The 16120-nt window shown below is 40.4% G+C and overlaps 2 protein-coding genes and 1 long non-coding RNA gene across 6 annotated transcripts in view; 1 reads left to right on the forward strand and 2 right to left on the reverse strand.

Annotated features, from left to right (window-relative positions):
* Positions 1 to 730: 730 nt before the first annotated feature.
* On the reverse strand, positions 731 to 3428 carry LOC134864649 (uncharacterized). The gene is made up of 2 exons (XR_010165858.1): positions 2213 to 3428; positions 731 to 1974 (listed from the first exon to the last, which is right to left on the reverse strand). It is a non-coding gene; the product is annotated as an uncharacterized LOC134864649 (long non-coding RNA).
* Positions 3399 to 7479, forward strand: tma16 (translation machinery associated 16 homolog). The gene is made up of 7 exons (XM_063883808.1): positions 3399 to 3530; positions 3619 to 3728; positions 4225 to 4262; positions 4387 to 4471; positions 6231 to 6379; positions 6481 to 6523; positions 6834 to 7479. The coding sequence occupies exons 1-7, from the start codon at positions 3528 to 3530 to the stop codon at positions 7027 to 7029; spliced, it is 624 nt and encodes a 207-aa protein (XP_063739878.1). The 5' UTR covers positions 3399 to 3527; the 3' UTR covers positions 7030 to 7479.
* Positions 7172 to 16120, reverse strand: part of marchf1 (membrane-associated ring finger (C3HC4) 1) — a 17426-nt gene continuing 8477 nt past the window's right edge. For 2 of the 4 annotated variants that reach the window (XM_063883805.1, XM_063883804.1), the window contains 7 exons: positions 13119 to 13187; positions 12499 to 12572; positions 10599 to 11396; positions 10078 to 10258; positions 9811 to 9955; positions 8689 to 8733; positions 7173 to 8589 (listed from right to left, as the gene is read on the reverse strand). In XM_063883805.1, the coding sequence (XP_063739875.1) occupies positions 8264 to 8589; positions 8689 to 8733; positions 9811 to 9955; positions 10078 to 10258; positions 10599 to 11396; positions 12499 to 12572; positions 13119 to 13187 (1638 nt within the window). In that variant the 3' untranslated portion in view covers positions 7173 to 8263. Of the gene's footprint in view, positions 8590 to 8688; positions 8734 to 9810; positions 9956 to 10077; positions 10259 to 10598; positions 11397 to 12498; positions 12573 to 13118; positions 13188 to 16120 lie in introns of all 4 variants that reach the window. The other 2 variants (XM_063883806.1, XM_063883807.1) reach the window with 2 other exon arrangements.

The following is a 16120-nucleotide window of genomic DNA, read 5'->3' on the forward strand; positions in this document are numbered from 1 at the left end:
TGAAAACAAACCATTGTAAACTATAAATATATCTAAATTAAATATATATATAATTCTATACATAAAATTAAATGTAAAAAATAATATTATTTTAAACTCAAACTAAATAAACCAATTACAAAAATGTGGATAATATCTATAGATAAACAAAAACAAAAACAAAGTTCAGCTGAGATTGATGGAACTGTAATTTGACATAAACGATGGCTTTTGGTGCTATAGGACAAATCCTTCAGATAAATGTGTGTGTCAAATGTCATGGTGATCCTTGAGCAGAGGCTGTAACAGAGGTTAGGGGGAAGGTCGGTTTCAGTCGTGTGTCAATATTATATATAGTATTTCAGTAAAGGTTTTGGGTCCTTTTTTTAACTTAAGACATTATCGATCCCCAGAAAACTGTGAGGATTTAATTTTCTTATCAACATGACAATGATCACGTGCTGCCTTTGAAGGGTTCCTTTTTCTTGTTTTTTCATAGTTTAGAAGTTCAGGAAATTATAGCTCACCAGAGATGCAACTGAAACATCCTGTTGCACAAAAGGAAGGTGTGAAGACTGATTGCCAAAAGTACATCGACATCTGGACAAACATCTGCAAACAACATTTTCTTCATTTCAGGGCATTTTTAGACCATCAAGAGCATTAGGGGATTCGGGCCCTGATGTTACGCAAAAATAATTTTATTTATCCTGTCTGATCAAGTGTGACAATCAGGGGTCTTTGCAAGGCATGAAAGGCAAGGCAAGTTTATTTATATAGCACCTTTCAACACAAAGCAATCCAAAGTGCTTTACAAACATGAAAGACATTAAGAGCATTAAGAAATAGTGCAGCATAAACACATTATATAAAGGCATTTAAAAACAGTCATTTAAGAGCAAAGATAATGAGATAAACACAACAGGTATAAAATACATGAATAAAAGTTACAGTGCAGAATAAAAGTCACAGTGCAATGTTTGATAAGAACAGTTCAATTAAAAGCAGGGGCAAAAAGAAATGTTTTCAGCCTGGATTTAAAAGTAGTGAGAGTTGCAGCGGCCCTGCAGGGTTCTGGGAGTTTGTTCCAGATATTTGGAGCATAATAACTGAACGCTGCTTCTCCTTGTTATTTCTAAGTCTGGGGACAGAAAGTTGACCCATCCCAGAAGACCCGAGAGTTCTGGATGGTTGATAATGTAGCAGGAGATCACGAATGTATTTTGGGCCTAAACCATTCAATGCTTTAGGCAATCAAGTTCTTCCAAACCAAACTGAGCATGCTCTTTATGGATTTGCTTTGAGGTTTTACTATATTATGAACTAAAACTGCTGAAAAAGTATAGATGCACATGATGCATCCTGAAATAGTAATTTCAGAAAGAGTTTATCATTTCTGAGTTAATACCACCGACAAATACTTAAAAAAGGTAACGTTAAAGCGAACCAGGGCTTGTACCTCTCCTCGTATCTGATCTAACAACCACGTAGAGCCTGAAGCCTGACTGGTCTCAACTGGTGTCACTGAGGCAGCTTAAGCTGGACTGATCAGTATCAGCGTCTTCGTACGTATGTAGAGATGATTATCTTTTAATAACTTGTGTTTTGTTTTCTTGGTCTGTTAAATTCTTGTTTGACTGCCTTCACTTTAACCCAGTGTATATTTATTCATGAAACATATCTAATTTGTTCAACACTTTTGATTTCTTTTAATGAAGATGGGCTTGAATAAAATGTCTTTTGTTTTTGTTTATAATAACGTTAAATATTGGCGTTCTTTACGGTTAAAATGGTAGGGCAACAACTCCTTTACAGAAGCAAAATCAGAAACTGAACACACCTTTTACATAAGGCTCTATATCACTATATCATTTCCCACACAGTTGGACACAGGTGATAGTCTGACTGAGCACATTCCTGTTCTTGTCGTCCTGCTCTTCTCATGTTTAGTATGCTTGAGATCCTGAGGGTCTGTTCTTCACCAGGTACCATCCTCTACGAGTAACACACATGGAATGCAAAAAATACTCTTCTCTTACAACAGGAATACATTATATTTCAACAAACATCATAATATGGAAATACTCATTTAAAAACAATCCCTGGTGCCTTAAAATCGTGTAATCTACAAACATGGAAAGGAAATATATATATATATAATTATACAGGGGTGCACATAACTTTTTCAGTGAGTTACTCAGGTGAGTACCAGGAGATGGTGTTTGGTACTCACCCCATATGTAGCGTGGTCTTAATAAGTGCAGTCTTCCTCACTGTCCTCCTCAGTGTCGCCCTCACTGTCCTCTGCTTCAACTTCCTGCATGGTAGATGATGATGATGCTGCAGATGCACCTCCCTGTCCTTGGTTGAGCCTCCGATTAGCTGTCTCCATCCAGAGGTCAACAGCTTGCTTTGGGTCAAATGTCTCTGTGGTCTGCTTTGACAGGTGAATGTGCATCAGGGCTGAGAGAAGAGCATGTGACAGACGAGATCTGTACTTCGTTTTTATTATGTTGAGATGTGAGAATCCCCTCTCACAAGATGCACTGCTTAAAGGCAGTGTAAGAGACAGCTTAACCACCTTGTTGATGTTGGAGTAAGCATCTGGGTTACTTGTATTTACTATTTGGACCAAGTCATACACAGAAGAGGCTCCCAGGCGTTTTCCTGCCTGCTTTAAGCGCATCCATTCTGTCACAGTGGTGTCTTTGTCAAGCTGCAAGGTGGCCTCATATTTCTTGAGAATGCTGCAAACTGTTGTGTTTCCAAAACTGTGGAGGTCTTGCATTTCCTGAGGCCATGTTGAAGGATCAAATACTAAGAAATGATCACATGACTTGTAGGAGTCATATCTGATTTCAAACTCTTGAATTAACCCCCTGAGTAAGTTTGTCTTGTCTCTGTCAGCATCAGCATTAGAAACAGTGTGTGCCCTGTGGCCTTCACCATCAAGCAGAAGTGTGAACTGTCCAATGGCCACCATGAGTTCATCCTTACATTCTCCAATGGTCAGCTTTTCCTTCTGAAACCTAATGGATGTGGTCTTCAAAATGTTGCCAATGTCAAGCATGTTTGACAGAAAGCACTGAAAACGCTCTGTGCAGATATGCTGCAAGTCACTGTTATCACTCGTAGCCTGTTGCATTTTAATGGCTGGCAATAGTCTTGATATTTTTAACAGTGTTTCATGCCTCCATGCAGACCATCTGATATTATGAAACTTACCCAGCAACAGTTACTCACGTCTTGGTGTAACACCACTATGTGTTAGGTCTCATTTCCAATTCATTAAGTATTTGACACTGGCATAGCAACATCAAATCGGGTTTGGCAAATCCTTGCCCTTATCATGAAGGTAAACGTTATTAATAATTCAGCAAAAAGCATCCTTGAATCACTTTAACTCCTTCTTACTTTTAAACTCTTTAAAAATCGGAACCTTACTTTATTCACCGCAACATATCCGGACAAAATATGAACACGGACCGGTCCACTTCCGCCACGACTGTCAACAGAGGAGCGTCCACACGTGTTTCCAAACAGATAAAATGGTAAGACTGGTTTGTTATTGCTGTCAGTTTAATATAAATGTAGTTATTTAAATCGATAGCTAACAGATTATTTCTTGTTATGCTTTAGCCGAAGCCTCAGAAAGGAAAAGGAAAGCCTCAGGAGAAGGTTTGTCACCCATACAGCCGGAAAGCTGCGTACCTGGCCCGAGAAGAAATCAGGCTGAAAAAGAAAGAAAGGTGAGTAAAAAATACAACTTTACAGCTGCAGCTCATTATCTAACTTCATATTTTGAAAGGATTGACTTCTGGTTCTGTTAAAACTACCCAAAGATTGCCGATACATACAGATCTATTAGGAGGACAATGTATTTTAAGTATCAACAAGAGCTCATTATATATCTGATTGACTGATGTAATACTTTTTAAGTGTTATTAATCTTGTATCCTGTTGGTAGTTTAAATAATGAACCTCTACTGCATCAGTGAGCTATATATTCGTTAAGTATAAGAAACCATCAAAAATATCTGAATTGTGGAGGAATAAAAGGTAGCATTACATAAAGATACATCACTGGTAACCATGAATTGTTTTTAACTTCTTATTTTATTTATTTACATAAAAACGTTTCAAAAACACTGGTGAATACATTGAGAAATCTACATCCAAGCTATGAAAACAATGTAAAATCTTAATCAATCTTAATGTTGTGTTGTTTTTCATCTGATTCTGCAGATCACAGAATGACAAAGCCACACGTCTGAGCAGCATCGGTATGCATGTGAATCATTCATATAATATGTATTATGAATGTTTATTAAGTATTTACATTTTTTACATTTAAGAAAAAACCCCTCTCTCAAAAACACTAAAAGTATTTGTTTTCTCAACTCTTAGGTGAGAAGCTGTTGTGGTTTCAGGAGCGTTTGGATACAGAAAAGACAGCGTTCACCAAAAAAGATGCCTGTGAGATCATTGAAAGGTAAAAGATATGATTGATGTTGATTTGATTTTTTTCCCACCTTTTTTTTCAAGTTTAAAAACAATCTCGATATTTGCACATAAAACAAAGAAAGATGCGTTTGTAAGCACAAGTACAGTGGAGGAAATAAGTATTTGATCCCCTGCCAATTTAGTTAGTTTACCCACTTACAAAGAAATGAATAGTCTGTATTTTTTATGGTAGATTTATTATAACAGTGAGAGACAGAATATCAAAAAAAAAGTCCAGAAATGTACATTAAAAAAAAGATATAAATTGATTTGCGTTTAATTGGGGGAAATAAGTATTTGATCCCCTTGCAACCAACAAGAATTCTGGCTCCCACGGACCGGTTAAATAAGTCCTCTCGCTTTAAGAAAGTACTCCTAATATCAACTCTATACCTGGATAAAGAATACCTGTCCACAGTCAATAAATCAGATTACAACCTCTCCACCGAGGGCAAGATCAGAGACAGGTCTTGTGATCATGGTGGAACTAATGTCTAAGGACATCAGGGACAAGATTGTAGACCGGCACAAGGCTGGAATAGGCTACAAGACCACCAGCAAGCAACTTGGTGAGAAAGAGACAACAGGTTTGATTATTAGAAAATGGAAGAAGCACAAAATGACCGTCAATCGCCCTCAATCTGGGGCTCCACAATCTAAGAGCTCGCCTCTTGGGGCATCAATGATCATGAAAAATGTGAGGGATCAGCCAAGAACTACACAGGAGGGACTTGTTAATGATCTGAAGTCAGCTGGGACCACAGTCACCAAGAAAACTATGGGTAACACACTGCGCCGTAATAGATAAAAATCCAGCTCCCTGCTCAAAAAGGCACATGTACAGGCCTTCTGAAGTCTGCCAGTGATCCTCTGAATGACTCAGAGAAGTCTTATGAGAAGGTGATGAGTTCAGATGAGACCAAAAACAAGATTTTAGGCATCAACTCGACATGTCGTGTTTGGAGGAAGAGAAATGCTGCCTATGACCCGAAGAAACCCATCCTCAGCATCCAGCATGGAGGTGGAAACATTATGCTTTTGGGGTGTTTCTCTGGATAGGGGACAGGGCAATTCACCGCATTGAGGGGATGATGGAGGGGGCCATGTACCGTTAAAATATTGGCTGATAACCTCCTTCGCTCAGCCAGGACACTGAAAATGGGACATGGATAGGTCTTCCTGCACGACAATGACCCAAAACATACGGCCAAGACAACTAAGGAGTGGCTAAAGAAGAAGCCTATTAAGGTGATGGAGGGGCCTTTCCAGTTTCCGGACCTCCATCCCATAGAAAATCTGTTGAGGGAGCTGAAGCTTCCAGTTGCCGAGCATCAGCCTCCAAACCTTAAGGATTTTGAGAGAATCTGCAGAGAGGAGAGGACCAAAATCCCTCCTGAGATATAAGCAAACCTGGTGACCAACTACAAGAAGCATCTGACCTCTGTGCTGTCCAACAAGGCTTTCTCCACCAAGAACTATGGCATGTTTTGCAAGGGGATCAAATACTTATTTCCCCCCAATTAAATGCAAATTCATTGATATCATTTTTTAAATCTGCATTTCTGGATTTTTTGTTTTATATTCTGTCTCTCACTGTTCAAATAAACCTACCATAAACATTACAGACTGTTCACATCTTTGTAAGTGGGTGAACTAACTAAATTGGGATCAAATAATTATTTCCTCCACTGTACATCAGAGCAGCATTTGAGCCATTTGATTTTGACTGAGTGTGTGTGTATGTGCAGCTACCTCCAGCGGTTTGAACCTGAACTTGAGCAGATTGAGTTGATGAACGGCATCAAAGGTCGGCAGGGTCGTCTCCATGGTGCCAGGGAAGCTGTCATCAAACAGACCATGGAGCGAGAGCGGGAACAGTATGAGGGCATCGGATTCGGTGTGTACACATCATGTTAATATATATAAACAAACCCCCTCGTATGATATACATGCAGTGTTGGGGAAATCCTCCATGATCCTTTTGTGTCCTCTTCACAGAGATCCCAGACATCATAAATACAAAGAATCTGAAAACATTCAGGTGAGTGGGTAGAAAATAACGGCTTTAATTTCTCTGTTTATTACAATTTATGTTTTTGAAAAGTAGCCGTGGCTATTAAGTTGCCACCGTTTGACAAAGCCAATCATACAAATGATGAATTAAAAAGGAGCATTTTAAGTATTAACCTCCACAATGGGCAGATTATAGAATTTCTTTGTCTTTCTCATAATTTAAGTCTTAAAATACTGACATTTTATACATTTATAATTTTCTTAAACATAATTGTAACTTTAAGCACGTAATTAATAAACCTCCAAGTTTGATGATGGGTTGATCTTTTATTTATCAGGGAGTGGACTGGTGACCTGAAGAAACTTCCAAATATTAAACTGCGAAAGGTGTCCAATAAAGACTTGGACACAAAGAATGAAGAAGATGAGAAACCTGATGGCGCAGTTGATGATAATGAGGACGATGACGACGATGATGATGATGATGATGATGACCAGCTGGATGAGATGGTGCTGATGTCGGACTTACTCTGAACATTTTCGTATTAGACTTTAGCTCAAATCTTTGGACGTACTAACGGGATAACTGACCTGCAGGGCTGAACATCAGACGGCCTTCAGAGGACATTTTATTGAAAGTGTTTTTGTGCCTGTGGGGGAAATATGCTGCTGCTCCACGACTGTCCAGAAGGTGGTGCCAGACTCTAGAAAACTAAACTTGTATCAGTCTGTCCTTCACTTCTCTAATGCTCAGTAATTCCACAGCAGCCTGTGAGGGGTTCTACATTCATTGTTTATTGCACAAACAAATAGGAGTTGTATGCAACCTGGATACTGCCATTTTATCCAATCAGAGATAGAAAAAAGGTGTTGACAAAGATGTTGCGTTTTCTTTATGTTGTGGTGGCTATTACACAGAGAAGGTGTTATTTTCTGTGACCTGACAGATTAAAAAACGAATTAAACCTGTAGGTGTGAACAACAGTAGCCTCTTTCTGTGTATACTTGTTACTGACTCACACTTTGTGTTAAGTCTTAATGCTGCAAAGTGCCAAAATACAATCATAAACACCTGGGCTACTTGAGATTAGCTAATCAGGAGATCTTCCAGCCTCGCCTATGATAATAAATAAATTCAGCTTTTTCAAAAACATTACATTTACATATTTTACACTGAGCTTAATATACTGTTTAGACAATCTTTTTCTACTTATCGCATCTTGACTCTTTGGTGTCTGAAGTCCTGAAAAAGAGTTAAGGCATCAGTATGCTTCAAACTAAGCAATGGTCGGTCCTCAGCACCTGAAACGGCTTTCAAATTGACCTTGATGTTAAAAAATATCATGTCTGATGCCATTAATGTCTGTGTAGAGAGAAATCCAGCTTTTGTGAATTGTGTTTTTAGTCACACTCACAGCTGAATGAAGCTCCCTTTTCTAAGCTGTAGGGTATAAATACAGAGGTTTGTTTGTTTGAAGTATACTGAGACCTTTAATAGCATCCTCAGGGTGTACTCCCCTTTAAATCATGTCAGTGCAGTAAAGTGCATACAGGAATACATCTCAAAATCTCACATCAACTGAAGTCTTTAAAGAATCTCTCGCTGATGGCTTTATTTTCCTTTTCATCTCCTCATCTCCTCTTCTTTGTTACTTGCACATCCGAGTCACTGCAGCCTTTCAGCTCTCCGTGAACCCTAAGGAGCTCTGCTCACCATTAGATGAGGAGGGTGTGATTCAGGACTCTTTGTGAGTGGGGCGAGATTCGCTCAGACAGGGTTTTGTGCTGGTGCCACCGCAGCCTCCACCGACATCTCTGAGTCCGACTGCTGGGCCTCTGGAGCCGGGGCAGGGGCCGGGCTGATGGGAACCTCCACCGTTTCCTGTCTGCCGTTGGTCAGGGTGCTGTGCCGGCCCTGAGGGTGGTGCACGTCTTTCTCGGGGCAGTTCTGCACCGTGATGATGCGGTTGAAGGCCTTGAGGCGGCGCCACAGCTGCAGGTAGACTTTACACTGGATGTACATGAAGATGAGGCCGCCTGTAAGTCCTAGAGCCACGACGATCAGCTTTGTCCAGAAGGGCCACTCGAGCACACCTGAGGACACACACACACAAACACACATGTTGCAGCTGTTAGCCAACACGCAGGCTGTGGGATGGATCATGATGGTGATGTGTGCAGAGCTGTGCTTACCAAATGGCGAGTAGTACTTCAATAGAGAAACTCTCCAAAATTCGTCTGCAATGAAGAGTGAGTGTAATGTCTTTTTATTTCTATGACCTATGAATTTACATTTTCTATGCTATTATTAATTATATACACTACTGATATACATATTTTATGCTTATTAAAGTCGCAAATAGACCATTTTTAAACACCCCCCAATTGCTGGAATTTGCTGGAGTTTTTAACTGATTACTGCAGACAGTCATGCCAAAAGCAGGAATAATTTCAAATGCGTTTTACTGTAAACCATTTACAAAGCTACCCATTGAGAGTCTCCTCCTTTGGCAAAGTGCAGAGGCAGTCTGTCCCTCACTGCAGCCGACACAAACCAGGCTTTATGAAATTCAATGCGCAATGGAGACTTTTGGAGTTAGGGCTAGATGCTTTTATTGGAAAAGTGTAGGCAACGCTGCCCAGAACACACAGCTTTTTGTTTTCAATGCCAAATGTTTGTTTGGCAGTGGTTTCAATTCCAAATCAAGCCTTTATTTTCCCAGGAGACTTTTCAAAGACAGAAGTGCAGAGTGAAAGCGAGGCATAATTCTGCAGACATTACATTGTGCAACTAATATTTACTTCACACACCACACCATCAACAAACACAACAATGAACAAAACCTCTGAGCGGCCTATTTTCACATGAAACTTAGTTAAATTATGACAAACTGATATAGGATTTAACAACTATCATGTGACCTGTGACCTGAACTACCTTCTCACTTAGAAGAGATTAACATTATTATCCCATTTTCTTTAAATCACCAGAGTCTGACATGTAAAGATCCATATTATCCTTTCTAGTATTGGAAAAACTGTGGCGGATTTCCCCAGAGGAATGAAAAAAGTATTTCTGATCTGAATCCATTGTTTTCTTTTCATTCACTGCATGTCACTGCACTTTCTTGTGATGGTTCCTGTCCTTTAAGCTTTTGATTCTTAAAGGACAGGAACAATGCATTTTATACACTGCAAATGCTTGTAGAGGTGAAATCCAAAACTCCCCGCGGTACCTTTATATTGCCTTAGATCATACACTATATCTCTGCGTGTCTCTGGGATGTGAGAGAGGGAGCGGGGGAGAGTACTCACCGTTCTTCCCAATTCTGATCTCCTCTGCGGTTCTCTTGACCAAAACGTAGACCGACCACAGCATACACACTACTGCTAACAGGTGAAACAGCACCGAGCAGAAGATCTTCCTCCTCTCGGCCTTCGACATGTGTAGCTTCTCCCACTGGAAGAGAGAGGAATGGGGAAGGGTGCACCATTTGTAGAACAGAGAGGGAGAGAGAGATAAAAATCAGCCTGACAGTAGTTCCCAGTTCATAGCTGGTAATGGAGGTTCTGAGTGCCTACTGTGCATAGAGGTTTGAGCGTCATCTCCATGACGAAGTCAAACTTGCAGAGTTCACAGCAGCGAGTGTCCGACGATTTGATCCACTGGTTGAGACAGAACTGGTGCACGTAACTCAGACTCCCCGTGCAGCGACAAGGCGTTATCAACTGGCACTCGTCATCCCCCTCACAGTGGCAGATCCTACACACACAAACACACACACACAAACACACACACACACACACACAAGATAAACATAAAGTACTCACACATAAACATGTTGGACTCTAAGAACAATTCCTCGATATTGTACACATTTGGGGTACTTTTACTTCCCTTGAGTATTTTATTATCATGCTGCATAATACTTCTACTTATAAAATTACATTTATGGATTTCATTTTTGGGGTATCTACTGGATCCCTGACCAAAATAATTTCCCTTTTGGACAATAACCTTACAGTTAAATTATGAAACCGATATCGATGGATGATACGTGCACACACCAACACTGAAATAAGGCTCACAAGCACCCACTGACCTGCAGACCTCCATCTCAGAGTCCTCAGAGTACTGCGGTTGTGTGCCTCCATTCATATCACAGTGATTCTGAGGAGTGGGCACTGACATGTCGCCCCCCCCTGACCCCTTCTCCTGGTATCTCTTGGTGATGAGCTCCTCTCCGTCCTCGGACAGTGAGGAGCTGTCTGACTTGGAGCTCTTCTCCTTCTCTCTGCTCTGTGAGCCCTCTCTCTGTGAAGTGCGGTCGTCTCTCTTTACAGAGGCCCGGCTGCTGCTGCTGCGCTTCTTCAGGCCTGCGCTCTCCTCCACCAGCGGCAGGTTCTCCTTCCCTTCATCCGAGCACACCGACTGCAGCTCCATCACCTCTGTTTTGCCTTCTTCTGCTTTTCCCTCGTTGGCTCCATCCCTCTCCCGACTGCTTCCGCTGCGGCGCCGGACTCTCCGGGCTTTCTCTTTGCTCCAGCTGCGGTCCTCTCGTCCCGCTTCCTCCTCAGAGGTGGAGTCTGACGGTGGGGCCCCTGCGGTGCGGAGGCGAGTTGGGAGCTCTCTCCGGCTCTTGGCAGTCCGCTCCTTCTTCTCCCCGAGCTCGCTGCGGTCAGAGCTGAGGCTGCGGTCGCTCTGCTCCGGTTTGCCGCTGGTTTCTACCGAGTCGGCGGGGCAGCTGCTCTTCTTGCGGCGGTGTCGGCGCTTCACCTGCTTCTTCTGGGCCTGAGCTGCTGAGCCCACAGTGGTGCTGGTGACGGTCATCACAGAGTTTTGGGTGGGCTTGTCAGGTTTCTGAGATTCAGTAACATCCTCCTCTACACGGGTCAGCTGGCTAGAGATGAATACCCACACACACACACACACACACACACACAAGACAAACAAACGAGAGATGAAGATGTGTAAAAAAATAAGTTGAAGTAAAATGACATGAAGTGTGGTGACATTAACTAAACAACTCGTCTGAAAAGGTGAGTTCACCCAAATTCCAAAAGACATACAGTAGTTTAAGAGTGAGCAACTATTTAGATATGCAGAATGTTTTGTCCTCATATGCCCTGGTTTGAAATTCTGTCTTTACCCCAAAAACAAAGGGGGAATTAGATTTACTCTTTGGGGGGAAATAGATTTTTTGCAGCTTTCTTTAAAAGAAACACGTTTACAGTGAGATCTCCTAATGTTTTTCCTAGAATTTTCCTAGATTCCACTCTCAGGGAGTCTCAATTCATATCTCTGAACTGTGGTGAGATAGAGCTCGAGTCAGCCTAGAGAAAGGATAAGTCTACATTTGAAATATATGTCTAATCAAAATGAAGAACATCAAATTAGCTGTTCCTAGAAACCCCCAGGAGCTCCTGTGATGACTGGAAATTATGTTAACAGGACAGATATGTAATTTGCAGTGGTTAGGACAAAATGACTCCTAAGAGACAGAACAGTGTGACATGATGTACAACTGAATAATTAAGTGAAAAAAATGTGTCTGATTACCAGGCTGGTTAATCAGAATAATAAATGGTGGATATGGAATCATTTCCGGATGCTATGTAACAGATGGAGGTTCACACACTCACATATATCATATGTGTCCACACTGCTATTAACAGAGTGTCCTCTCAGCTTTTAATAACAGGACTGAGCCTCTCGACCGGACAGCCAACCACCAGTGGATATAATAAGCTGAAGCATCACATTTCTGCTAGCAGCCATCTTCCCTTTATTGATTGTGCTATGGGCGCACTATTGGAGTTTGGCATCCATTTTAATTGTGTTAATGCAGCCTGGGTGCTGCAGACTAGGCTAATTCAGCCTCCCGCTCAGTGTAGAGGAAGCTTCAAACTGTGCAGCTTAATGTCACAGAGACAATCGTGGCTGGAGCTTTTGTTGTACAATTCTGTAATTATGGGTTAAACTTAAAGAGACAACTGGCTCACCTGCAGATGTCCTGAGAAGACGGGGTGATCGATGTTCTTGAGGCTGTCGCTGGTCCTGCTGTGGAGTTGCTGGCCTAAAACAAGTAGATGCAGATTAACTTCCTTGTTGCTATGAAATCAAAACAGCTTAAATCAAATATCAACAGGTAATCACCACAGACTTTGTAGCGATTACATAATCAAAAATAATGATACACCATAAACATAAACATAAATAATGCTGCAATCAACAATTGATGGCGGTTAGGGGGCAAAATAAGCTAACAAACAAGCAGCCCTGACATATCATCAACTTATAAAGTACTGCTAACATATCAGCTGTTAACTACGTAGAGATTTATTTCATCTTTGGTTTTTCTGAGCATTTTAAAACTCAAGTGACATTAAAGTCATGATTCTCTGCAGGTTTATAACTTTGAGAAACTCTTCCACATTACACAAAGTAATTTGGGTTATAGCTAATAACAAAACAAACAAAACACACATACTGTATAACCACCTAGTTTTGATTTGTTAATAACACTTCCAGCATTAGCACAATCTTGCACATTAGACTATACTTGGGTTAACAGCCTATCAACCCTTTGAACTTTGACCTTGATATTGGCCCTTTAAGCTACCTGATATTCAGCCGTTACCTTGGAGATGTTGCTGGATCGACTCCCTGAGCGCCCGGGGGCCTTCCTCCCCTGCAGGGAGAGGGCGAGACGGAAAATAATTAGAGAACAGGAAATGTTGGTCATTAAAGCGCATGTTTAAATCAGTGATTTATCAAAGAGGTCAGCCATGACATCATAACATGCTGTAGGTTAATTTTTTTCAGTTTATACAAATATGAAAACATGTCTGAAAATCCAAGCTGATGTTTTCAAATTTCCTATTTTAAAATAGATTCAATTAAAAATATTTAAAACATCTAAATGTTATGATGTAAAACTGTAAGCATTTATAGGGGAAGGAAAAATCACAAAACCTCCACATTTAAAGAGCAGAAACCAGACAGTAGGGCGATTCCTTATACTTTTGTTTCTAAAAATAAAAATGTTAATAAGCGAAGGCTCTTCATCTGCAAAAAAACAAGAAAACATCGTAATTAAATTAACCTAATACTACATGTTCCGGAGTATCCATTGTTATTCTGAGTTAGCTGGCTGCTTGTTGATTGGTTAAAAATCCCACGTCAGGAATCACGCGTGGCCTCATGTCCTTGTTATTTCATTGTGAGCCGGGCTAAAGACAACCAATCCTATTACCTGCTCCTCCTTCTCTAAGTGGATACAACGCTGCTCTGCCTGCAATGTGTCTCTATTTATAGCAAACTCATAGCACGTTTTCGAGAACTTCCCAGAGTGCCATTTGCCCAACTCAATGGTCATACCTTGAACTCAACCCTCAGACTGTTGTGACTTAATTTCCCGCCTGTAGCTTCTTACACAAGTTGCAGTTAGCAGAGGATGGTTCTGCGTAGGAATTACCGAGTACTCAGAGTGAGAATACGTCATCTACAAAAAAATATCTTCTTAAATGAATAATAGATTAAATAACCATAAGAGAAATGTCAGATTTGGGGTAATTCAGCAGAATAAATTCCTGAAAAAATCTGAAAAAAAGTCACATTAGCTCAAGAATTATATAAAAATCACAGTCTGCCAGTAAAACAAACCAGATAATGTATCTTAATGATTGGTAGCGGTGTCCTATCTAGAGATGTTTTGGCCCTAGTGCTAGAATCTAAAAATAGAATGTGGTCACTTACTATTGGGATGGTTATAATTAGTCACTACCAGATTACAACAAGAAATCTAACAGTTTCAGTTTTTCTTTTCAAATCAAGACTTCCAACATCAGTTCTTCCAGTTGGCTTTCCTCCTTACCTAAAATAGTGATTTTTCTGTCAGAAAAGTGCCTTATGGGATCAAATCTGTCTTGTCAAATATACAGCGGTACCACACGTCCAGCCTCAGCTGTCTTTACTGGCAGAAGCTGCTGGATTCTGTATGAACTATGAGCAAACATTAGCCCATAAAATGCATGTGATGGAGACACGAAGGGTGACCTGCCAACTGTCGAGTGTTGGAGTAAGAGGGCAGCGGAAAATAAAAAATATATTTGATTGTTTGTTTAGTATTTAGAGATGGTGATGCTCTTGGCTCTCTTTGCAGGTGAGTGGCATCGACACTAATTGCTTCCTCCCGGTATATCTTTGTCCTCACCCTGGGAATAATTAAAGGGCAAGTGTCAGAGGACCTAAGGGATCTAGGTAGAGCATACATGAAAGCATGTTTGGCGCTAATCCATGAGTTATTTGAACACAAATTAAAGGATCTTAAAAGACATTCTACCAAGGAGAGGCAACCAGAAAAGGGACTTTATGAAAGGTTAGATGTGAGCTCTCTCCCTGGTGTTTGTTTTGACTTCATAAAACCAATAGCTTTGGTTATTAAGAAGAAAACACAGGTGTACTTGTTTGGGGTTGCTGTTTTAATTGGACATAAAAAGAGAATTGTCATTTATTTATTTTGATCAATCACATACTTCGATATCTTTAACATGCAAAGGTATTGCTTAAAACATCCGACACTGTAGTTTCACATCAAACACACCTTTTATTTGGTTAGAGCCATTAATTAATATGTGTGTCTACAGCAGCAGTACAGTATGTAGAATTGACTCTGCCCAAAAAGCTTGAAACAATCTACATTTAAGAAGTCCCTAAAACATGCCTGCTTACATGTGGTGCACGGTAAATGTGTGTTTGTACTATTATTCATACGTTATACAGGATATACACAGATTTCAAAGTTGATATTAGTAAAGTCCCATTTGGGTGGCTACCTTTCTTGAAATATGAATAAAAGGACAGAGTTTGCCTGAACCAACCCACACACAGACACAATTGTATGTACAGTCAGTCAAAAAGAAACTTTGACAGTGGAAGAGTGCTTGGTCTAAGCTGATCAAAAGATTTGCTGCCAGGTTTAAATCAGTAGACCTGTGTGGAGTCAAAGCACACACTCTGCAGCCCCCTCTGGGTATGAGATTACAGAGAGGGCACATGGACTTGGCTTTGTTTAATAACAAAGTCTCTTTGAGTTTGTAATGTTTGGTAGTTTAACAAGACACATCGGGTATTCCTTGAGTGGCAAGTCAGATTGTTTCTCATATAACTAGACCAAAATGTGGGTTAAAAAAGATTAATCAGAGATAAAAAGCCTATTTCATGTCAACAGGATGTAGGAGTTATAATCTTAGGAACATCAAAACAATTAGCTGAGTTCATGAGAATATTACTTATGACTCCCATATGTAGGCTTCTATTATTTATTTACTGGGCCCTACCAAGAAAAAGCTACAGAAATGTTGGACACAGCACAGAAAGAAAATCTAATGTAGAAAGGCCAAACACCAAAACTGCAAACTTATTTTAAAGGGGGGTTGGCTTCAGTCTATTTTAAATGTGTTGATCTACAACTAAAGATTGTGGTCCACTGTCAAAATGTTACTGCCAATTAATTCAGCATTTTAAATATCATTGTCTATATGAAGGTATGATAATGAACCTCTGAAAGGTAAATAAAATACAACAATAAACGTTCACCTGCTCGCAAGCAGGGAGAGGAGG

This window comes from Eleginops maclovinus, chromosome 5 (assembly GCF_036324505.1).
Source record: "Eleginops maclovinus isolate JMC-PN-2008 ecotype Puerto Natales chromosome 5, JC_Emac_rtc_rv5, whole genome shotgun sequence".
Lineage (NCBI taxonomy): Eukaryota > Metazoa > Chordata > Actinopteri > Perciformes > Eleginopidae > Eleginops > Eleginops maclovinus.